The following is a 25,609-nucleotide window of genomic DNA, read 5'->3' on the forward strand; positions in this document are numbered from 1 at the left end:
CATACTCTGCAAAATAAAGAAATAGATTGAGAGTGGATAAGACCGGAAAGGGAAAACCAGCTTGGAGGAGGCTGTTAGGGTTTTCTAGGCAAGAAACGGTAGTGCTAGAACTCAGGTAACAGCAGCGAGATGAGTAGGATGGGAGAGGTCCAAGGCCAAGGACTGATAAGATGATGAGGCAGGGGAGAGTTGAGGGTTGAGCCCAGCTCCTGTGCAGTAGCTAGATGGGCTGTTGTGAGAGTCCCTGAAAAAGGAAGCACAGGACATGAACAGGTTTCAGGGTAGAAAGGGAGTGAGCTCAGTCTGGGTCGGACTCAACAGGAAGGGCCACTCTAGCGGAGTTCTGCTGGAGTCACGAAGATCCACAGCAGACAAGTCTTGATCCTGAGAGAAAGGATACATTCTGCATTCCCTAGAATAAAACACCTAAACCAAACAGATTTTATCTTGGCCTTAACTGGGCTCCAATTTCAAAAGACAATAAAAAAAAATTTGGCAGTCCTGTCAATCTCACTCATTCCATGGTATAAATCTTTTTCTATGTTAGAATGGATATTTGTGGCTCTCAACAGGTTCACTAAACTTAAAACTTTAAATTCTCCCACCAAGAAAGTTAGCCAACATTAGCCAGATATTCTTAGCCTACTTGAGGACATTATCATTTATTAAAGAAAGAAATCATAAACTTTCATTTCCTATATTACAAAGCCTATAACCTCCATTTACACCCTCCAAAATATAACTGTCAAAAACAGCATGAACCACATGTGCTCACGTGTCTGTGGACAAAAATACATATATGTTGATATTCATAAATAAAACACTAGATTTGATCTTGGCTCATAAAATGTTATCGATCCAACCAGAAGCTGGACTTGTCACAAACTCAAACTCACTCTTGGTGTCACACTCTGCTCATTCAGTGTGTGCACTGACATGGCTACAGGCACACACAACATTGACTGTTTTTACACACTTTCCTCAAGGTGTACTGCAGTCTGATGGCTGAAGCACAGAGCAATCTGCCTTTGCTCATTTTTTTGTGAAGAGACAGCAAATTGTCTCCCATTGTCCATTCTCTTCTCCCCTTTAGGAACACAACCCCCCGTCTTAGTTCCTTACTAGAGTCCCCATTTCCAAGACTCCTTTGTAGTGACAGAGTTACATGATTCAAGTTCCTGGCACTTGGGAGGTGAGAGGAAATGATGTGTGCAATTTCCAGGTCATGCCCATAAAAGGAACTACACGGCCTCCACTTCCTCCTTCCCATAGACTAACAAAGATGTGGGAGTGGTAAGCCACCTTCAGGTATCACATGAGCAGAATAACCTAGGCATTGGAAGAGCAAGCTAGAAGAAGCCTGCATCCCTGAAGTTCCCATGAAGCTAAGGGCTAACTCCTAAGTGACCACCAACTTAGATTTTTATATGAAACAGATACTTATTCCATTTAAGCCACTGTTATTTTGATCTTTATTAAAACAGCCAAACCAATGCCTTAACTAATTAATCTCCGCTCCATTAAAGTCTAATATGTGGAATTTCTTGAATTAAGGTGTGCCTTACTTGGTCTTGGAGATATTCATTTTTTCAGCATGACGGCAGCATCTCAACATTCCACACAGTTTACAATAAATATTTAAGCTGGACTCTTCAAGGAGCAGAATAAAAAATGAGTATGGTCAACACCATTCCTCTCCACGTGCTCATGTATTAAACCTGCTCCTTAATTTGTTGCTAAGCCAGTACTTGCAGAGCCCATGTGCAGAAATTCCAGCCTATATGACAAATACTTACTTGGTGTTAGATATGATGATATCCTAAAGCCAGCATCAGGACCTGCCTACCTTGATTTTCTTTTCCTCCAGGAATGACACATGGTACTGAACCCTTTACATTTCCCTTTTTGGTGCCAGTAGTAGGTAAAATATTGCTTCCCTTCCCCTCCTCCATAAGATGTCCATGTCCTAATCCCTGAAATCTGTGAATATGTTATCTTACATGGCAAAAGGGAGATTTGCAGTTGTGATGAAAGATCTTGAGATGGTAAGGTTAGCCTGGACTACCCAGGTAGTCTCAATTTAATCACAAGGGTGGTTATAATGAAAGACTGGAGGGTCAGATGTGTCAGGGAAGGAGATATAATGGAAAAAAAAAAAAAAAAAAAATGAATATGACAACTGAAGCAGAAGTTGGAGTGATGCCATGGCTGGAAGGGGACCATGAGCCAAGGAATACAAGCGGCCAGTACAAGCCCAAAAAAGCAAGGACTGGATTCTCTTCCTGAGAAAAAATACAGTTCTGCCAGCATCTTGTTGTTTTAAACCACTAAATTTGTGGTAATTTGTTTCAGCAGCAATAGGAAACACACACAGTGTCCTTACATGTAGCACTGTATATTATAAGAATGCAAATCCAAATTTAGGGTAGGATTTGTTCAGACCTAAAGAGATAGACTGAAATAAGCAGCTTTGATAATATATAATATTATTAAAAGCATTATTAATAATATATAATTGTTTTGCCACTCTACTGTAATAGCAAAGGTGGCTCTCTCTGCCCCCTTCTTATAAAAAAAAAAAAAGTCACAGGAGTTGAATATGAGGATAATTCACTCACTAATACTGAGTGGATCTTTATCTCAGCATGAAGGTGGAGGCCATTTTTACTGTTATTTATTATTCTAAAGGCTGAACGCTTTCTCTGTCAATAGCATTTGATACTTTCTGCAAAGTCAAAAGAAAAACAAAGAATTTTTAAAGCTCTGATTACTAACTAAAATCTCTAACGTGCATGATATTTCATTGGTACTATATAGTTCAAATCTCATGCATCACTAGATTGAATTTTAGCTCATGCATGTGCTGGGTACAGAGAGGCAACGATCAGGCCATGGGGTCCCTGTGCTTTAAACAGTACCATACTGAAGGGGACAAGATGAACTGACCTGGCGCTTCATTCATCTAAGGTCTCTTAGCTTTTAGTTTTGATCAAAGGGGTTCGCAACCTAATGGAAAGGTAGCTAGATGCTCAAATTACCACTCCACCTGCCATCCTGCTTCTAGCCACCGCCAGCTGGTTTGTCCACCATAGTGCTTCTGGATCTATGACGGTGACAGTATCCAACTTAGAGAAGTCTGAGGATGACTGCAGAACCCTTTGGGGACACTTGCCCTAACGTTCTGAAGGAAAGTCCTAAACCCTAGCATGCCTTCTAGCCCAGAGTTAATACACACCTGACCACAGACAGTTCAAGATCACATTCGCAAGTATGGCTCATTTCCATTGCCAGGATTTCATAAAATCATAGACCCACAGTTGTAATGTAAACTCTTGGCCTGAATTTACTTCCTCTCTTTCCTCCTGACCAGAACCCAATGAATGTTGTTTAATACCCAAAATAGTCCAGATCAACGTAACAGAACTCCTTTTGTTTCAAAAACTAAATTACTTCTTTGTAATGCATCGCAATATCACATTTGAGAGAACACACACTACCTCCTGTGCTACACTGCGCTGGAAAGAGAGTTATCTGCTCCGAGCAGATGTTTGATTCTAAAGACTCTTTCTTTTTGCTTCTCTGTTTCAACTTATTCTAGGATTCAGTAGCTGTTATAACTCCATCAATGATGTGTATGTTTCTCCACCTGTACCTTAGGTTCCTGCCTAGAAAATTCAGGTAGAGTTTATTTTCTTCAGCCTCCCAAGTTAAGATGCTCTATATAAGCATCGCTTCCTTTCAATGTCTATAGAAAGCTCTGTCTACTCCAAATGGAGAGAAGAGTTGCACAGGATATCCTTTGTTGTCTCTGAGTAATGATTTCTATTAAACTTTTTAATGCTTAAAGCTTAATATACATTCACCTATACACATTTATTTTGTACTTTGGATGTTTTCAGCATTTCTGTCATATATATATATATGTGTATATATATATGTATATATATATATATATATATACATATATATATATACACATATATATTCCATATTAGTCGTACTCATTTCAGATTATGGATTCCTAATATTTAAAAGCTGCAGCTTTTCTGTCCTTATTTTTTAAGTGCTTAATCAGCTGCTATTTGGCAATAACGTTAAAAACAGTATTGAAATATAACTGTTAGACACACTAATAGAAATAAAAGTCTGGTCAATCATCTAATACCATTTCTCATCCCATAAACTCACTCAGAATCTTTTTAAATTTCCTCTACTTTTTTCTTTTACTTAGAACTTAGCATTTATTTTCAACAGGTGATAACAAAAAATTTTCAGATTGCTTTATGTTTTTATTTGCAATTCACAAGATTTATCCCGCTCCTTGTTCTACTCTGCTGGGGCTGCTATAACAGAATACCACAGAGTGGGTGGCTTAAACAACAGAAATTTGTTTCCCACAGTTCTGGAGGCTGGACATCCAACATCAGGGTACCAGCTAGGTCGGGTTCTGGTAAGAGTTCTGGCTTTGCCTTCTTGATGTGTCCTCATGGCACAGAGAAAGAGTAGAGGGCAAACTTTCTGATGCCTCTTTTAAGGGTTAATCTCATCAAAAGGAACCCCCTCCCACCACCGCCCCCGCCTCATGACTGTATCTAAACCTATATCCCCCAAAGGCCTCACCTCCAAATACCATCACACTAAGAGTTAGGGTTTCAACATATGAAATGGGCAGGTGGAGAGACACAATTCAGCCCATGGCACTCTCGTTAGAGACAATTTTTATCTGCCTTAGAATTAGTAGTTCATGGCCAGAGCTTCTGCATTAAATAAGCCCAAACTGAACACCTGTGTGGTCCCAGGCTAAGTACTAGGTATTCAAGAATGACTAAATACAATTCTTCACATCAACAGTCCAAGATTCTCATATTCTAGTTGTAAATACCCTAATTGTGTTGACTCCCCGAGGTCCTCACACTCAGATGTCCATTCTAGAGAAACACAGTTGACTTCCAGCCTCCAGCTGCTACAGCTTCAGGTCCACCATGGCATTCACGCTATGGCTGTGCTCCTGCTGGGCTACTGCCAGCCAGTGCTTGGGCACACAGAGGTCCTGCGGTCAGGCCTTCCCTGCCCATCACAGGGCTCCTCGTACAGGCAGCTGTGTCCTAGGAGGCCGCATCAGCCCAGGTAAGCCTATCTCAGAATCTCGCTGCAGTATAAAGCCCTTCCTCCCCAGGCCTCCTTCTAGCTCTCCTTTCACAGGAGTCAGACATGGTCTGAAGGCTCTATCTTCTCCTCTTTCCTCCCCCTTTACCCTGAGAGGACATTTCCCTAATTTACCTCTTGCATGCCTCATCTCAATTTGGCATCTGCTTCCCAGAGGACGTTTAAAAAAAATACAAAGCAACTTCACATAAAATAACAAAAAACATGTCTAGCTCCCAAGTAACCTATTTACCTAACTGGGAACAAATACCACCCAATTCAGTTTCGAGACTGCAAATGCGATATGGAAAAAATCCGGCGTCTTGAATGAATATGTAAAATACATAAAAAGGTACTCAGCTGAGAGACAAGTTGCTTAAAAAAAGTGATCAAGAAAAATCTGTTTCTTCTTAAATTCAAACTAAGGCAAAACTAAAAACTGTATTCACTCTGATGTCATTGATCATACCTATTGGGCATTTACCGTCTGCCAGATGTTGCGCAAGGTAAAGTGGAAGACAAAAAAGACACAAAGACCACACAGCGAGGGGTCTCTGCCCGCAAGGGATTTAAAATTTTTGGTTGTATCGCCTCCTCCGAATTCCCGCTTCTTTCATTTTAAACAATTTCCTTAAACTTTTTACGTACATATATTCATATTATTTTGTGTAAGGTAAATGAGAAACAAAATCACTTTAAGTCTTTTTAAATCCTTCCTTAGTAAATAATTTGGTCTTCAAAAATAAACATCACTGTTTCCTGCCACAGTCTCAGAATCTCCGCTACGGCCCTTCAAAGGGAAAAAGTCAAGGCACTCGGTCACTGAATCTTAAGATTAGAAAAGTCCCTTAATGGTCATCTACATAGAGACAACCCCATATTTTGGGATTAAGAAATGGGCTCAGGGCATTTGAGTCAACTGACACAGACTTTTGAAAAAAAAAAATCCCCAAACACTTTAACATTTCTTTTTTTGTTGTTGTGCAGTAAAATGCATCATACATACAAGAAAGAATATCAAGCAAATATATAGTTTAAAGAATAACTATAAAGCAAAAAACCATGTGCCCACCATTCAAGTTAAGAAGTAGAATATTACTAAAAATTTTAAAGCTTCTTCCTTCCTCCCCTCTTCCCAAAGCAGAGTTTCCAACCTCAGCACTACTGACATTTTGGGCCAGATAATTCTTAAGTGCTTAACCAGTGTATTGTTGGATGTTTAGCAATACCCTGGCGTCGACCCAGCTGTACCAGTAGCATACCACCACCGCCCTCAGGTGTGGCAACCCAGAATGTCTCTAGACATCGCCACATATCCCCTGGAGGGCAAAATCACCATCTGTTGAGAACTGCTGCCATAGAGGTAAGCACATTTAAATTTTTGCTTTCCTTTATAGTTTATCTACCAACATATATAACACTGAAACAATACATTGCTTAGTTTTACTGTTTCTGAACTTTGTAGAAATGAAATCATGCTGCATGTATTTTCTTGTTACTTGTTATTTCAGTCAACATTATGTTTGTAAAATGTACCCATTGTGTATTGTATAAGCTATAGTTCACATATATTTAGTTCAAATAGTTTAGCTGCTGTATAAAATTAAAATTCCACAGTTTATTAATCCAATCTACTACTCATGGACATTTGTATTATTTCTAATACTGTGCTTTTATGAATACTTCTGCTAGGAAGAGTCCTCACATAGGTCTTCTAATTACACAACCACCAACCAGGAGTGGATTTGCTCAAGTCACAGAATATGCTGGCGTTCAACTTTATTATTTTCCAAAGTGGTTGTATAAATCTACACTCCCACGGCAGTGGAGACAATTCTCATAGCTCCACATGCTCTCCAGTGCTCAGATCTTCATTTATATTTTCATGACATTTGGTACCGCAAAAATATACATCGCTTACCGTATAAATGCCAATTCTACAAACGGCAAATGAGATCTGGATACATTCAGACATTCTCTACAAGATTAAAATAAGAATAAGAGATTACAACGAAATGTTTGTCTCACAGAATCGACTTCTCCCCGCACCCCGTCTTGCTTCCCTCTTTAAAGAAACTCTGCTGCATTCTGACATCTGCTTAATGAGCAAGCGGCTGAATTTTTCCCGGCTCTCTGCTTTTTCTAGGCCGGCTAAAATAAGATGGGGATAATAAAGTGTATGGCACAATGCTTCATCATGGGACTGTAAAGCAAGTACTTCAGCCTCAAAACCAATAGCATCATTTAAAGAATGTGATTTACTGTAATGTTTTGATTTCCTTTCTTTTAAATTATCTTCTAATATCCAATTTTTAATGATAAATTCTTTGACTGCTAGAAGTAGTTTTATAGATTTTTTTTTTTTTTAGTTTAATTCTTAGATCAGATCATAAATGTTTACAATCCTTATAGTAAGGTAACCTTTGGAAAAAGGAAAAGCTTATCATAGTTATATACCATAAGTTTTGAATGGGCTGATTTGGGAAAGAAGTCTGAGGTCTCCTTGGTCTCAGAATATCAATAACAGAACTCAATTTAGAATTCATAACTTCTTGCTTCCAAATCAAGTTCAGATTTTTAAAACTTATGTCCACTCACAAAACCATGCATACCAAACATAAGTATTAATTTATTTTCTTTTAACTGGCGGAATATTTTTAGCACATAAATTGGTCTGTAATCAAAATAACCCTAACTTTTTACAGTTCAACATTGCAATTATGGTTTATTGTTGTCAAGTAAAAGCTTCCCCATAAAGTTTATAATGTCACAAATCTCAGCAACTGTGGTGTATCCATTGTGCCAAGGATGCAGAGATACAAGATTCCCAATTCCCACGGTAACCAAAAGACTTCCAAAGACATGTTCCATCTGAAGGTCAAAGAGTCCTATCAGACTGATTCTGTGAAAGGTTCTGCCTCTTTAGATATCCATAAGAAACTGAATTCTGTATGAGTAAGAAAACTGGCAAAGAAAACATTGAAAGCCAAAGGCTATTTGTATGGCCATTCAAAATTAAAATTACATCAATTAGAAAATCAAGCTCAAATTTGTTGGGTGAAGTTCTTAAGCTCGAAGTAAACTTACAAATATTCCATTCGCTGGTGCTATTGTTCAAACAAATAGCTGATGATTTAATACTAGAATATCTTTTCTCTAAGGTACCATTATTATCATAACACTATTGAGTTCCTTCATTTTGAATGAAATGTACTACTAAAAAGAGCCCAGGGCATTGACACTGGCCTCCTCAGAGCTGAAATGGAAGGCTCATTACCTTGCCCAACGGTCATTCTTCCCCCATCTGTGGAAATGACCCCAATTTGTACTTTTGCACAAACTGAATTATTTAACTACTCTCTCAGTAAGCTGGCAGGGTTATTTTCCCCAAGTGAAAGAGAGCTATCTAATTTTCTGTCACCCGGAATAAAAGAGTCCATTTCCCAGACTTCCTTGGAGCTAGGGACTTTCGAGAGACTAAGTTCTCCATAAGACGTACGTGAAGGAAGCGTACTAGGAGCTGACTCTACGAAGGACCCATTTTTGCTCTTCCTCCTCACCTGCTTTTTCCAGTCTACAACAGGGACTTAACGTAGCTCCCGCAACTTGGATTATGAGGGCATCCTGAAAATGGTGGACACATGAAGTGGAGCCCAAGGATGAGGGGTTTGGGAGACACAAATGACAGTACAACTGTCACATCACTCTCCTCCAGATTTCTTACATGAAATAGAAATGAACCTCTACACTCGTTTAAACTACTAACTGTTACAGAGCAACATTCATTTTTTAAAAGTAGGTGTCCCAGAACCATAAAAGAGCCTTAGCATTTGTCATTAGAGTAACTCTTTTTAAGAGCTTTCTCTTTCACGGGGGGGGAGACACATTTACTCTTCAGTTACTAAAAGCCCACTTTCTACTAGTTCTTTTTCACATCCCCAAAATGTATAAGTACTCTCATTGGGATTGCCAAAATTATTACCCTTAAAATCCTCAACTTACTTTCTGTAATTTATTTTTTCTGACTAGTGTTATTACCTCATTCTCTCTCTAATCTCTAATCCTTACAAATACTGCCTTATCCCTGAACATCCTACCTCAGACCCAAGTAGCACGTCTACCACCCAAATTCCAAATTCATTCTAACAATAATGTTCTCATGAGTGGCCCCTTCACTCTAATTAGAGGGAGTCAGAACCAAAAAGGTATTTAAAAGTATAACCATTCCTCCTTTGGTCATGGTACAGAAATTGGTAATAAATTTAAAATGATTAGTTCATATTCTTTCCCTATATAGGTGCTCTAGTTGCAGGAACCCATTTTATTTAAACTGTAAACCCATGGGACATAATGCATAGCTTGAAATGAAAGATGAATAGTTCAATTCTTCCCAAATAAAGAATGAATCTCTACCCTATGTAAACACTGATTCAGCAGTGTCTAAATGAGCATTCACAAATCTACATCTGGACTTGCCTGAAGAAGAACTAAAGAATATTATTTCAAAAATAAAAATCTTCAGAACAATCTGCTTTGCTGCTTCATCTGATGAAAAGCACCAAAAAAAAGAGATGCTGTCAAAAGCAAGTCACGGATTGGTTAAAATCTGTTAATATAGGTCAACGGAAAATAATGTAATCCAGAAAAAAAGGAAAAGAACACTCAATTGGAAATTGATGTGATTACTTACAGTTTATTGTTGTTTTCCCTAAGGAATTCAAAGGTAAGCATGAAAATAAAGGAAAAAAAAATCTTCAACACAATGGCAAAAAAATAAATTTTATTCAGTGTACAGTCTAAAAAAAATGATTTTAAGGCATAACAGAGGGTGGAAAAACACATGAATTTAGTTTTCCTAAAAGACCTATTTTTTAAATATTTTAAATACAACCCCTCATCCTGATATAAAGCGAGATTAAAGTTGTGTTTATTGTCTCTGTAATTTTGTGTGTGATGAAAATAAAAGGTTAACACATCCAATTCAACTCTTCGGAGCACCAAGAGTAATGTGTTAGAACTGGGGCAATAAGAAAGGGGAAAGGAGGGCAGTGAAATGTCCATTGAGGCCCAGGCTGGATCCTCTATCTCCAAATAAAGCTAAGAGCTAGCATGTTCTCTTGACAGCATCCCAAGACAAATGGGCTAGAGGCAAAGATGCAGGATTTGGAAAACTGAAGAGAGAAGACCTGTTCTAGTGCATTCCAAGGTGCGTAGCCACTCCACAGTGCTAAATGAGTGGAATCCTCTCCGAGTAAAGGTCATGTCTGTCATCATGTTTTAAGTCACTCCTTCAGACTAACAAAAACAAACCCTTGGGAATGCCACCTACTTCAGAACTTGTATTTCCTTCAGTGTTGTCACTGAAAACATTAACAGTGAATTACTTAACAACTCCCCTAGTACCTCAGAAAGTTACTTTCCACGAATGAGAAATAGTTTTGTTAATCATAAACATATTTAAAAATAAAATGAAGTTTTATTTACAAAATATAGAGGATTTTGCTCCTCAACATCTATTGTATTGTTTCTTCAGACTAGAAAAAAGGATGGTGATGATCAAACTGGAATAAAACATTTACATCTAAAGCAAAGCTAACAAAATTTGTCTCCCGACATTTTCTAAAATGTTTTCAATTGTAACAATGCTGCCGTCATACCAAGAGCATCCATATTTCCCAAGTAATCTACAACTGTCCATAGATGAAATATGTAAGAGTTTGACCAGTAATTCAAAAAGGAATCACTGCCCTCACCTGTTAAAAAATAGTAATCTTCAGCACATGATCGCTCTGTATTCAATCACAAAGATTTGAAATGCCATCTAGCAGAAATAACCTGAGATTTGAAAAGTCATCTAGCAAAAATAACCAAATGCAAGCATAAATCATATCAGAATTTATAGATTTCATCAAAGCTAAATTTCAGCCAATCTTATGCAAAATGATACTTAAAGTCACATGTAATATACAAACAAAAGGAGATTTAGGCTCAGGCTGAAAATAAGAACAGTTTTCTGAAAATTCGGATTAAAGAATATGGGGAGAGGGAAGGAAATCCCCTTCAAATTTACCAAATAAAGTAATTAGTGCCACTTACCTTGGCAGTTTTATTCCTTCACTTTTTATCAGGCACTGAGGATAAAAGATTCAATCCAAAAAAAGGAAAAAATTTGCTGAGCATCACTAAATGTGACAGACATTGCTAGGTAAATATTAGGTATACAAAGATAAATAAGACCAAACCCTGGCATTGACGGTTTTCTAGCTCAGGAGAGAACAGCAATTTAACAGACTTGTGACAGACAATGGCAATATAAATGTGTTCAGCATAATAAGCAAAGACTTAAAGTAAAAATTTTAAGTCTTTGAACTTAAAATTTTAAGCCTTTACTTTGAGCATGATGCATATTGTCAAATCGATATTTAAAGTACTTAAAATTTTCAAATGGTTAAGCCTTTTCCTAAGTCAATACCTCTATATTAACTTCTAAAACTTATTGTACCATCCAGAAAACAGTGGTTAAAGGAGAATGTGGGCCAACCATTTCAAGGGTCAAAAACTTCTATTGGTTTATTAACTAGACAATCTAAACTTTCCTACTTGTTTTTCTGACTGTGGAGAGGGAAAAACAAGAAGTGTGAGCTTTGAGTTTAGACAGACCTGGGTTCAAATCATTCAGGGTATAACCTTAGAAAACACACTTGGCTGCCTGAACTTTAATAACTAGCCCTTAGATGTAAGAAAAGAGGAATAATACTAATAACACTAACCTTATTAGATCAAGTAAGCAAGTATCAGGTGCTTGGCAAAGAGAAGACATTCTCTCAAACTCACTGAAGCCTTGGCCAAGCCACCTACATCGACTTCTGGCATGTGGACTAGTTTCCCCGGTGGTCTGCAGGGTCCCTTCTTGCCCTTGTATAATCCAGTCTCCGTGCAGCACTCACAGCAAGTTCTCAATATGCAAATCAGGTCCCATCATCTCCTGCTTAAAACCATTTTTTAAGGGTAATCTTGAATGAACCTCAACTCCCTACCACCACCTCCAGCTTCTCCTTCCCCCATCACCCATTCCCCATCCCAGAGTCTTGACTGGCTCCTCTCTGGGACCTGGCTTCGAGACCAATTTCTTTAGGCCATTTTTCATCATCTGATACCTCCAAAGCTGAGAATCATGTGAACAGCAAGGATGCTTTCTTATACTTGCTGAAGACAAAGGACCCATTCAAGATGGTCAGGGACTTCACTTGGAGTTTTCTCTGAAGTCCCAGGGCTACCTGTGCTCAACTCTGACTGCAGGGATCTAACTACTTTTGCTCCCCAGGGATTCTGCCTACTTCCCTTTTCTTTTGCAAGGGACAATATTTCTCCAAAGTCTTGTGGATTTTCTCCTTATCCCTGTCGCTAAAATCCGGCTGCCAAGTGGCATAAGTGCCTCTTTTCCTTGCTGGTCACCTTCTCCAAAGGTATGCACACTGGTCCTTTTTACTGCATGGCTTTTACTGATAATTATTAAAGGGAACAGAGATAAGGCAGTTGACATGAAAATCTACAAGGAGAGAGTCTGAGCTCGCGTTGTCCTCGGTTCTGACTGGATAAGCAAGCCTCTTAAACACCTACCCTGGCACCTGGAAGGGTGGATCTCTCCAAACTCCTCTTGTCACTCTTAGGCCAGAAGAAGGGATCACGATCCACAAACAGTGTGGGCACACACGCCCACTCCTTTCAGGTGAGTAACTAGCATTTCTGAGGGCAGAGTTCCCTGCTAAGCATTTCTTTAGGATGGTACATAATTTCTAGTAAAGGCAAATGAAACTAAACCTATAGAAATCGTATAGAGCCACACATGATACAACTTAAAATGATGGTTGTGATTATTGTAAATGACGTTTATTAAAAGTCTGCTATGTGCTGGGTGTTTGGCACTTTCATCTCACTCAAGTCCTCACAATTAGAGCAATGGGGCTATTTCTAGGCCTGTCTGTCAGATGAAAAACTGAGGGTTCTAGCATGTGGCTGGTAAGTGACAGAATCTAGATTTTCACCTAGGTCTGATTCTAAACCAGGAGTTTTCAAAGTCCAGATCCCAGACAGGGTTCCAAAGAGGCAGCTGGATATGTTTTTATGAGAAATGTTTTTAAGAAGAAAATTCAATTTTTATTAGAGACTAAAATGAAGGAAAACACATACTCAAAGGTACTGTACATGAACTTTTAACCTGCAGACGAACACCCCCACACCTGCTTTGTGCTGCCAGAGAAACTAATGGAGGAAGGAGGAGGGAAGGAGACAGACCTCAGAATAAAACCTGTACTCTGCCTTCTGACTGAAGATTAAGATTGAGCTACTTTAAAATCTATTATGTTTGCAACTATGATTCTACTGAAATCCTATTTTTCTTCAATGTCACACACACAAAAAAATAACAAAATGTAGAACCAATTAAAGTTAGGAGATGAGGCTTCATTTCTCATCCACCTAAATTAATTTCATCTAAAACTGGATCTAAATTCAGTTTTTCAGCTTATCAAAACAGTTTCACTGTCCTCACTGGTAATAACATATAACTATACATAATACATAATATAAGTAAATATCATAAGTATAAATTTGTAAAAATCATGTATAAAAAATACCACTTTTTGTTTTATCTAAGTTGTGCATAGCATTAGTTAGGGAAAAAAATTCCATTCCCTAAATAAAAAGAAAAGAAGTATTTGAAATCCTCCTCTATATCACAATGATTTTTAAGTAACTCGTAGTAAAGGGAAGACTGACTCCTATGTTAGGATCAACTGATAAATAGAGGAAAAGTTGAAAGGAACATTGCATCTATTTCACCTTCTCACTCAGTTCAGGAATCCCTTCTAGAAAGTCCCTACTTTATAGGTGGGGGGCATCTTCTGCATTGTCATTTCCTATTCAAAGCATATGAATAAAACCTATGATAAAAAGTTCTTCCTCATCCTGAAACTGATACCTGCCTTCCTATAATTTTGACCCTCTCATTGCAGCCTGCCTTCTGGAGATTCATAGGATACTACTTACATCCTTCAAATAACTGAAGCCGCTAATCATATTGTCTCCTTCTTTAAAGGTATCTTGCAAGTACAGAAACCAAAATTCTGATGCCAATGACAAATATCATGAAATACTGCCTCTCCAAGGAGGTAAATCCTATTTTACTAGCCCAGTGGTTGGCAAACTACAATCCATGGGTCAAATCTGGCCCACTGCCTGTTTTTATAAATAAAGCTTTACTGGAACACAGCCACATCCATCTAGTTGTGTATTATCTATAGCTACTTTCGTGTTACAACAGCAGAGTTGAGTATTTGAGATAAAGACTATATGGCCTACAAAGCCTAAAATATTTACTGGCGGATTCTTTACAGAAAAAGTTGGTTCACCCTGTTCTAGCTCATCATCTGGAGTTTTCTCACAAGCAAAGAGCTACATTATATTCAAACTTTCATGCTATAGTTCAGTAGATAAAGAATTATCTCTGTACTATCTGTGATGCCCAAGTGCCTACCAAACATGAAGCTCTCAAGTATATTTTGAGTGAAGTCAGATAGGAAGAAGGGAGAGAGGTTGGGAGGAAGAGAAGCAGGGCTTTTCTTCTCCCCAAACTAATGACATATATACTTCATGGAATATTTTAAAACCTAGCAGATCCTTTTCTTGCTATACCTAACTATTTGAACACAGGGCTATACATCTGAATTAAAATCAAGAACCTAAAGTCACTATGTTTCATTTCGAGGAAATAAACATTGATAAAAATGTTGCTTAGTAAAACAAAAATCCTTATTAATTTTGAATACCCAGGAAAGTGCACCCCACACCCACTCTTAGAAGAATATTCAGTTGTTGTTACTGCTGTTGTTTTAGTATCACTCACTGCAATAATATAAAACAATTGGGATAAATAATCTTTTGTCTCAGAGATGAACTCTTAAGCACTCTAGATTTGGGAAATAGAACTGCTTTAAATTAGGTGAGGGGATCAAACCATCAATGAGTTTGTTAAATCTTGATTCTTCATCTCCATCATTTCTTCATAATCACGCATTTTTATCTTGGTTTGTTCAAGACAACTTTTTCATTAAGAATTAAAATATGCACCACTTCTTACACAGCTCTTTATCATTCTAACTTTTTTAGCAACTTGTTTCATTATACTTGTGTTCTCTTATGTAAAAAACAATCTGATTTAAAGAGTTTTAAAAATCAGCAACTGAAGATTAATTCTCGACATGGAATCAAAAGAGAACATTTTTACTAAGTCTATATTAAAAAACTATCCAAAGTGAATATTAAGCTCACATAATTAATTATTTGTGATAAAACTGTAAGCACTCAGAAGATAAGAAAAGAAAAATATTCGCCTATAGGTATTTCCAAAGATGACCAATACAGTTAGGCATTCCCCCCAAAGACATATTTGGAAGAAAATTAAAACATCACTAGCACCAGAATCTATTTCCTACACACTCCAGCTGTAGAAAAATTACACAGAGTCCAGAGACTTGATAGAACAGCTCCACTTCAGGCTTAAGAAGTAATCCTGCCCACAGACCAAGGTCAGGTCAGCAGAGACCTAGAAAGGTCAGGAAATGCAAAGGAAACCCCAGATAGAATCAAATAATCCTGCCTAAATGATCCAATCTTTAAAATATGCATCTTGAAAACCCAACCAATCATGTTACACTAAGAGAGATATTACTGGTGAATAATACAGACGTATAACATTTCTATACAAAATAGAGAGAAACTCAATAATCACAAGAGGTTTTCTACATCTAGCCCAGTGACTTAAAAAAAAGAACCGGCCACATTCAGGAAACATTCAAAATGACAAAGAACAGCAACATTACCCAATAAATCAGCCCAGTGCTCCGTCCTCTACAACATGCTGCCTGGCAGGAAACAGTCATAAGGGAAGAAGGATAAAAGAGCTGGCCAATCAATCACATGCTAGGGAGGAAAGTTCTCAAAAGCAGAAACTTGACTTTCAAACTGGTTCCAACAAAAGAGAAGTTGAGAGCTCCAAACAATCATGTAATTCCAGAGCAGGACCTCAGAAAACTTGCCCACTGTCATTCGGCCAAACTTCTACAACAGCTATAAGCAGAACTGGCCTGAGGAGAGGTGTGGGCCACCACAGGGCCACCGTATGCCACGCCAGGAACTTTCACCTCTGTAAATCAGAAATAGCTGCCACTTAAAACACCAACCGGCAGCTGCAATATCTTTAACCCAGTTCCTCTGTACTCTGTTTATTAGGGGGAGGCAGCAAGATTTTTGAAAGGCTGGTACTGGAAAAAATGAATAGAATCAGAGTGCGATCTTTTTGGTGACGATAGAACTATAAGTCCTTGTTTTATATACAAAGTCTCAATTCAATAATAGTAAACACTTTTATAATGTTTATGGTATTAGGCTCTCTTTTAAACGCTTTATATATTTCAACTCAATTCTGTGACGTAGGTACCTTTATTATGGCCAATTTGCGTATGAGGAAACAGGCACAGAGGCCTCAGTGAACTTGCAATGCAGGCAGTGAAACCCCTCAGTTCAATCACTGACTTCGCACCTACCTCGTGTACCTGTGCCAGGCTCTGGGGACACAAAGAGGCCCACAATCCAGCCCTGAACTATGATACTGTGCTTTGTCCTGTAACAGAGACAAGAGCAAAGGCCTAAGGCAAGGTCATGGCTAGCCCACTAGGTACCTCTGGGCCAATGCACAGCGGATGCTGTGGTAAGTTCAGCAGGGGCTGGATTTCTGCTGTGTTTGCACCCTCAGCTGGGCACCTCTATTTGGTACTCAATATGCATTTAACTGTCTAAGGCCACCCCCCAGGAGCAGCCCTGGAAGAAATCTCAACTCAGTTGTGGTAAAGATCAGAAAAAGAGAAGGCTTAATCAAGAATAGGAGAGAAAGGATGACTTCTCCAACCAAAAATTATGTTTGCAATACTATGTTCTGTGATCATTTTAACTAGATAGAAGTGACGATCACTCAGGCCTTTTCAGCTTTATTAACAATGCATCCAGATTACTATGCAATTGTTCCAGGCTTAACACATTCAGGCTAACTTCCCAAGCTATCTAACAAAAAGCTCTAAATACACCGTTATAAAAAAAACTCCTGGCTCCAGCAGGCTGTCCATTTGGAAGACCTTACTTAGTCTGGTCCATTTTCATCAGCTTCTGGACTCAGCATTTCAAACCATCAGTTTTCTACCCTGGGTAGAGCCCTCCGAGGAGATGCAGCCTGTGTTGACAGTCACAGATGGCGACCCTCGAGACAGTCCAGTCTCCTCACTCCCCAGGGACCAGGGCTCCCTTGGAAGTATAAACCCCCTTAGCAGAAAAGTGCAGGCTGAGGGTCTTAAGAATCCAGTAATGGCGCTGTAGGTTTTTATTTTTCTGAACTAGAACTCCCTCCATAACACGGCTTGGACCTAACCTTCTCCCAACTCCCTAACCAGGGAACTGCTAGAGCAAATTCTTTTGGGAAAACATCTACCTGACTCTACCACCTTTTGTATTATAGTTATCCTAACACCACACTGCTCCGTGCCTCTCCAACAAACCAGGCTCGCACTAGTCCGCTCCCTCCCCGGCCTTCCCAAGAGCTCTCTGCCATGGTTGTGGTGGCACAGGGAGGGATAATGGTGTAGTTCATATGTACTAATTATACACTGTTGGTTAAGAAGGAGGGCTTTGAAGCCAGACTTAAGTTCTAATCCTAGCTCTGCCACTTACTAGCTGTATTTCCTTAAACAGTTACTTAACCTTTCCACATCTGTTTTGCCATCTGAAAAATGGAGATGATACTAGTACCTACCTCATAGGGCCCTTAGAAAGTCTCCCAATATAAACGCTGTGAAGGGCTTTTTTGTTTGTTTTTTGTTTTAGGTGGGTTTTTTTGGTTTTTTGGGGGTTTTTTTTTTTGCTATAACGATGAGCAAGAAGAGGTGGCAGGGATAAAGGTGGCAGGCACTAGAGCACAAATATTATTATTTGTCAGTCCCCCACTTTCCAGAGGAGGAAAGTGAGGCACTGGGAAGTAACCTGCCAAAGCTATATAGAGCGGTGGAGCCAGGCAGTTCAACTCCAAGCCTGCGGCACTCAATCATAAAACGAATTCCTCTACACCCACAAAATATTTGTTAAATGCCTCCTTACCTTGTAGCCTGACACAATCCCTCGAAGATCTAAAGATCACTCTTCCACCTCCTCTACTCGTTTTAAGACTCAGGACCACGAGCTCTAGTACCTGGTGCTCTCTACCTCTCCCTGACAATGAAATGAGCTGAACTTCCCTGCAATCCACTCACTGAGGATTTCTGAATCTGGCTCAGACTTGCACTCCAACCTAAGTCCTGCCCTGGTCCTGGTGACTTCACCATCCACGCGGATGTTCCATCCAACATCTTGGCTGTATTTCCTCTTCTGCTTCCTAACCTCCCACCTTTTCTGCAGCCGACTAACAGCCACACTGGAGCCTCCCCTTGGAGAACTGCTCTACCTCTGCACCTTAAATTCATACGCCCTACTGTCTGCCCACATTGAATTTTCTCTCCTCCGGTTTTCTCAACAGTTATTCCAAATAACATCTATCATTCAGCCTCCTCAAGACCACTAGTCCCTCGTATCCTCTACTTTCTATGTGCCGTTTTTTCTTTTCCATTAACTAAGGGCTCACAGTCTATTGCTTCAACCATTTTCTCGTCAATCTCCTAAATTCCTCTACCCCATTATCTACTCATTGATTCATCTTGGAAAAACCCTAACCTTTATCAATCTAACTGCCCACATTCCTGACACCGACACCCAAACAGCTACAAAGTCTGGAAGAAAAAACAAAAGTCACACAGCCACCAAGATTCGCATCACTGTCCAGTCATGTTCTCGGACTGGAACAGTGCACAGCAAGCAATGCTTCTTGTCCCCTGTTCGTCCTTCACCCTGGCCCTTCACTAGAGTTTCTTCAGTCCCACTCAGCTCAAACTCCTATCCCACCACATTCCAGTCACACTCAGCAAATCGACCTCCCCTTCTACTTCATCAGCATTTAACCATCTCAAGTTCAGTCCCATTTAAAAAGAGAAGCTGCCCCTCAAACTCTCCATTCTCTCAGTTCTAGCCCTACCCTCCACCTCTTTCATGGTGAAACTTCTTGACAGACTTATCTGCAACAGTGCCATTTCCTCACCTCCCTCTGAGAGCACTCTGGCCAAGGTCATTACTGACGTGAATCCAGTGGTCACTTTCAATGATTATCTTCCACGATCTCTGGGCAACATTTAACACAATTGGCCATTTCCTCCTTCCGGAAAGTCTCCCTTCTCAGCCTGTCTGACACTGCACTCCCCAGGTTTTCTCCCAGGCCCTTTTTGAGGTTCTTTTTCTTTTATTGATCCTACAGAAACTGCACGCCTATTCTGTGACAGCAGTGACCAAGGCTCTGGGCTTTCTCAGGGTCCTTCCCTTCTCACTCTGCTCAGTCCTCCCTGGGAGAACTCATTCACGGCCACGGCTTCAGTTATCATCCAAGCGGTTAAAAATGTGAGGTCAGACATTAGCTAGACTTCATGTCAAATTCTGGCTCCATCACGTCATGAGTATGACACTCGATTTCTCTAAGCCTTGGTTTTCGAATCTCTAAAATGATAACAGTAATGAATAATGCATAAAAATACTTAGCACTGTGCCTCCCACTTGATAGTAATAATGTAATACAGTACATATATAGCTGGCAAGTAATAATAAATGTTATATGTTGTTTTTAAATACATCTCCAAAAGTCATCTCTGAGCTCCCATCTACCTATATGAAATCTCAACCTGGATTTTGCACAAGCAGCGCAAACTCAGTAACAACAAAATAAAATTCATTTTCCCTAACATTCTATTTTTTCAAGTGGTACCTATCCCAGTACATGACCTCAGTAGCCACCATGATGCTGGTGGTGGTTTTAAAACATGCCTATAAATTCTTCCTATAAAGAGGTGCTGTCTATCTCCTGCCCTTGACCCTGAGCATTTTTTTATGACTGCCTCGACAAACAACACAGAAGTGATGCTGCATGACCACTGAGGCTAGGTTAGAAAAGACCAGCAGCTTCTGACCGTCTCTCTTGGTACAATCTCTCTGTGAGCTTTCAAACTCAACAAGAGAAGTGCGGCTACTCTGGAGCCAGCATGTAGGCAGACATGAAGAAAGATATCCCAGGTGTACAAGCATCTCCAACACCCAGCTGTTTGAGTATTTCTCAACTAGATGCCAAACAAGTGTATGAAAAAGTCTCAGGCTCCAGCCACCATCTGATTGCAACTTCATAAGCAATCCTGAGGAAAGAGCCTAGATGAACCCAATTTACTTCCGGATTTATGAGTAAAATAAATGATATCAAGCCACTGCTTTAAGGTAGTTTGTCACTCAGTGATAGATAACCAGAACATTGCTCAAACCAAAAACCTGAAAATTAGCCCAAAATTTCCTTTGTGCTCATCTGTCTTCTACATCCAATTATAAAATTCTGGAAATTCTTTAATAATGCTTAAATCCATCTACTTTTCTGTAGCCCTTGCACCCCTACCTGGTTGTGAACACCATCGTTTCATTTCTAAATCAGGACAGCATCTTCCTAACTTATCTTCTCTCTCCAGGCTGGTCTCCCTTTCTAATCCTTCACCACAGTGCAGCCAGATCTGACCATATCACTGCAGGCAAACTGTGAAGGTTCCCATGTGTAACCCTATCTGTGCTCTGCAACTTCATGTGCAACCACTGCCCTAACCCTGCTCCAGCCACACTTAAGCCCTGAGAGTTCCTTGAAGTCGTGAGGTTACTCACACCCAAGTCTCTGCACAAGCTGTTCCTTCTGCCTGGCCCTGCCCCTGCCTGTCACCGGGCCAACTCTACTCAACTTCCATGTCACAGACTAAAAATGACTCCCCTGGGAAGCTCTCCTTGGCCCTCAAGTCTAGGTTAAGTTCTCCTTTTGTACACTACCTTACTAACCTTTATTTCTCTCTAAATAGAATATGCCACTCCAAAATGTAATTATTTTTCATCTCTACAAGAGTATAAGTTCCTTGAGGGGAGGCCAATGTCTTATCCACTTGTATATCCCTAGTGCTCAAACAGCAGAACATAAAAGGCTTAGAAAAAAATATAGAGTTAAGTGAATGAATGATAAAGGCAACTTTATGATCACTTACAACATAGAATTAGAAAGAATGGAAAGAAAGATAGCCATTCCAGGAGGGAAGATGACTGAGAAAAATTTTGAAATTACCTAATTAATGCCATCTTTTTTATAGATGAAGAAACTAAGTCAATGGCATTGACTGGTTTGCCCAAGCTCCCACACTCGATTGGTGTCAAAGCCAGTAACACAATCAAGTCAACCGATGTCCACGGTGACTTTTCAGCATGTCAGAATTTTCAAATGAATCATACAACCGAATAATGTAAGAATTTCATAATATGGCCAAGTAATTCCGCCAAATTAAAAAAAAAAAAATCTGCCTTATAATCCTCTTGCATTATATTATTCTCCAGCCTGGACACCTGGAAGTAGCCCTGTGCAACTTTAAATTTCTTTGGAGTACACACCCATCAAAACGGCTAAATAAAAGCACTAATAATAATATAAAAAGTATTAGTGAGGATATGAAATAACCAGATTCTCTTACATAATAGTAGAAGTCTAACTGGTACCACCACTTTGGAATAATGTTTGGCAGTATTTAGTAAAACCAAACATACATATACCCTATGAACCTGAAATTCCACTCTACCCAACAGAAATGAATGGTTTTTTTCCCTCACCAAAAACATGTACAAGAATGTTTGTAGAAGTTTTATTCCAAAATTCTCCAAACTGAAAATAATCTAAATGCCCATCAACATTAGAATGGGTAGATGAGTAATGGCATATTCGTATATTACATCGCAACAAAGAAGAACAAACTATTGATTCATGTAACAATGTGGATAAATTACACAGACATATTGAGTGAAAGAAATAACATACAAAAGAATATATACATGTAATTCCATTTATATGAAGTTCACAGTCAGGCAAAACACATCTGTAACAGTACTTCCTGGAAAAGGACTCAAGGGAGTCTTCTGGAGTACTGGAAATGTTTTACATCTCCATCTGGGGGTGGTTATAAGATACAGGTATATATTCATCCAGCTGAACCTTTAAGACTTGTGCACTTTATGTAAATTCCACCTCAATTTTTAAAAAGAAAATTTATTTGGGTGAATAAAAATTTCATTTAGATAATAAGTGATAGGTGCACATTAGCTTTATATAACACCTAATGTTCATGTAGTATGTATAGTATATACATTATCTAATTCAACGTCAAAAAAAAAAAAACCATGTTAAAGCTTTTTTGTAAGATTTTCAGATCATTTTCTAGTCATAATTGCCAACTTTTAAAAAATCTCTGAATCAGATCAAGAAGGGGAGAAATAAAGTAATAGCAAAACTTAACTTTAACATTCTTCTTGGGACCAAAAGTCCCAACCAATGTGGGTAAATTGCAGAACAGACCAAAAAACATGTTTTATCCAAGATCTGGGACTTTTCAATGCCCAGCTCTTAAAATGTACAAGAACGTGTTCCTACGTAACGTTCAGTTAAATTATTTCACGAAAATTGTACACTGACATTTTTGGAGAGCAAAAAATCTCCAAAGTGTCACTGACGAGAGGGGGGAAAACTAAGACACACAAAGAGTGAGAGAACATGGACAAGCGTGCACAGAGAGACTTACTTCATCTACACTTACCCCCTTCTGTTGATGCCATTATACTGAGTCACTGAGTCAAATCAGTACAGAAATTATAACATGATTTTAAAAAGCCTTTACAGTTTATTATCTTTTTATTACTGCTAATCACTACAGAGGCTCTGATGATATCTGAATTTGCAAATGAGAAAATTGTACAGGGTCATTTGTCTTAGTCCAGATTCCCAGTATTTGGGGTTTTAGAAATAAGTACATTCTAAATACATACATACATTCCTTCACATATACCTACAAACTTGAGGACTGACAACAGGATTGTCAGCTTTTTACTCTGCCACGTAATGACATTTAGGGGTGAGGAGAAAGAAGACTCATTCACCACCATTTCAAAATAGACACTATAGTCTAATACCCACAAAGACATAATCTCAAATGTTTTAAGTCTAAATTAGATTTACAATTACTTTGCAACACTCTCCTGATTTTTCCATTTTTCTATGGACTGAGATTTGGGAAACACCTTATCCTGTGTATAATCAGTGAAATATCTGACAATCAAAGTTCTTTTTCTTCTCTATAACAATAATAAAAATGTATAGATTAAGATTACAAACTAGCCACCAACCCTTCTAACAACTAAGGCAGTTGTGATTACTCAACTCCTCCTGAACCCCAGTTTCCTCAACCATAAAACAGTAGTAATTACAATAGCTCCTACATCTCTCAGAGGGTTGTTGAAAGGACTAAATGGTAAATACATATTAAGCCACTTGCTAGCAGAGTAAACTCACAATATATATTATCATTATCACCAACTTTACTATTATATAACTTTGACTTAACCAGCAGCTGATTATATCCGGGCATTGTTCTAAGTGCATTACAAATATTAACTTATTTAATCAATACCAAGAGCTTTAAAATGCAGGTAGGTACCTTTTAACCCTACGAATCTACTTCTAGAACTGGATCATAAAGCGAAAATATTCCAAAGGATTAAAAACACTGCATGTAATAATCTCCCTTTTAGAGATTCACAATGTACATGTGCATATTAAAGCCTGTATAATAAAGAAACTTGTTTAACTTTGACCCAGTTTCCAAATTTACTTGGCACTGGAACATCTTTTTGTAGTAAGACTTGTTAAAGTACCATAGAACTGCTGTTCTTTACAATATACTATCTTAAATATCCAAGAGAGTTATATGGAACGTTCACTGCAGCGTTATTTATAACAGCCAAAATTGAAGCAAACATAAAATAAGAAAATCATGGTTTACCAGTATAATGCAGAAAATTAATGTTGCAAAAGAGAAACTATTAAGTATAAAACACAGGTTATAAAACTATATCTTTATTATGATGTTGGGTTAAAACATGTTAACCGGTTCTCTGTGGGCTGGTGGATTACAGATATATATATTTTTTCCATGGTGCTTTGCTGTGCTTTCCAAATGTCCTTCACTAAGCTCTTAACATTAATAATAAACATGTTGCCAAAATAATCTTAGTCCTTACACAGGTAAGAATATGTATATATACACATATATGTACAACATTTTAATATGACAAAATGATTGCTGTAAACTGTAAAACAAACTGATGAATCATAAGACTGAAATGCATAAAATCTCATTAAACAATTTATGTGATTCACTGTATAGTACTCAAAACAAGTAAACACACAAAACCATGCCTCAAAATCAATACCTAAACCAATTTGTGAGAACCTCACAAATCCCAATAAGATCTCTAAATATAAAACCTGAAATGGTAATATCCAAATCAAAAATATAAAACAAATATCTACCGATACATACAGCAACATTTATTAATCTCAAAAACATTAGAGAAATAAAACAAGTTTCAAAAAGATAAGGGTATATATTACAATTTCGGTAAAATTCGTAACACAAAAAAACAATACTATATATCAGTTATCCATACATGCAAATAGAAATGCAAAAAAAAAAAAAAAAAAAAGCCATGAGAATAATTACCCACTACAGGGAAGTAGTGTCACACCCCTTTTGAAGGGTTGGAAGAAAACATAGGGAGCATCAGGCTTTAACTGTAACCAACCAGGATTTTTCTTTTTTTTTTTTTAAAGGGAACTCTAAGTTTCAGAGGAGGTTAAATGGCAAAATCATTCATGGCAGTTCAAATCAAGGAAGAATTTTTTCCAAGTAATTTTCATTATTTTCCTTACTTTTCTGAATAAAATTATATTCAAAATATTTGCATATTTAGTAAAAGAAATAAAACTTCAGAATTATACTCCCATTTAGCTCCTGACTCCATGTGTAACTTGATTAGAACAGGTACAAGTCCTTCTGCACCTCCATCAGAGGTCTGGAGATGGACTCCAGACTGTTGTCTGCTTTCTCAGAGTGAGCGGTTGGAGAAGCGGCTATTCCCTTGAAAAAAGAACCCACAGGAATCCCTCTTTTAGGGAAATATGGGCACAATTACCAGGAGATTCTAAGTCCTCAATCCCAAGTGAAGCAGTCCAGAGGTCAGAACAGTTTCCAGCAAATCTAGGTACAAAGGAACCTGATAAATAAGATTGTCCTACAAATCCAACTTTTCAAATGGCTAGTCACTATCAAAATCATGTAGGTGTGTTTGGCTGTGAGCCAAAGAGCAGAACATCAAGTTTACACAGAAGAGT

General features: G+C 38.4%; 1 protein-coding gene across 5 annotated transcripts in view; it reads right to left on the reverse strand.

The window, feature by feature from the left end:
- Window positions 1–25,609, reverse strand: part of ARL15 (ARF like GTPase 15) — a 376,128-nt gene that overhangs the window by 343,592 nt on the left and 6,927 nt on the right. For 2 of the 5 annotated variants that reach the window (XM_039869930.1, XM_039869932.1), the window contains one exon: window positions 7,067–7,123. The exons of the other annotated variants lie outside the window; for them this stretch is intronic. In XM_039869930.1, coding sequence (XP_039725864.1) covers window positions 7,067–7,123 — 57 coding nt within the window. The remainder of the gene's footprint in view (window positions 1–7,066; window positions 7,124–25,609) is intronic. 5 annotated transcript variants of the gene reach the window in all.

Source organism: Pteropus medius, unplaced genomic scaffold (assembly GCF_902729225.1).
Source record: "Pteropus medius unplaced genomic scaffold, Ma_sr-lr_union100, whole genome shotgun sequence".
Classification (NCBI taxonomy): Eukaryota; Metazoa; Chordata; class Mammalia; order Chiroptera; family Pteropodidae; genus Pteropus; species Pteropus medius.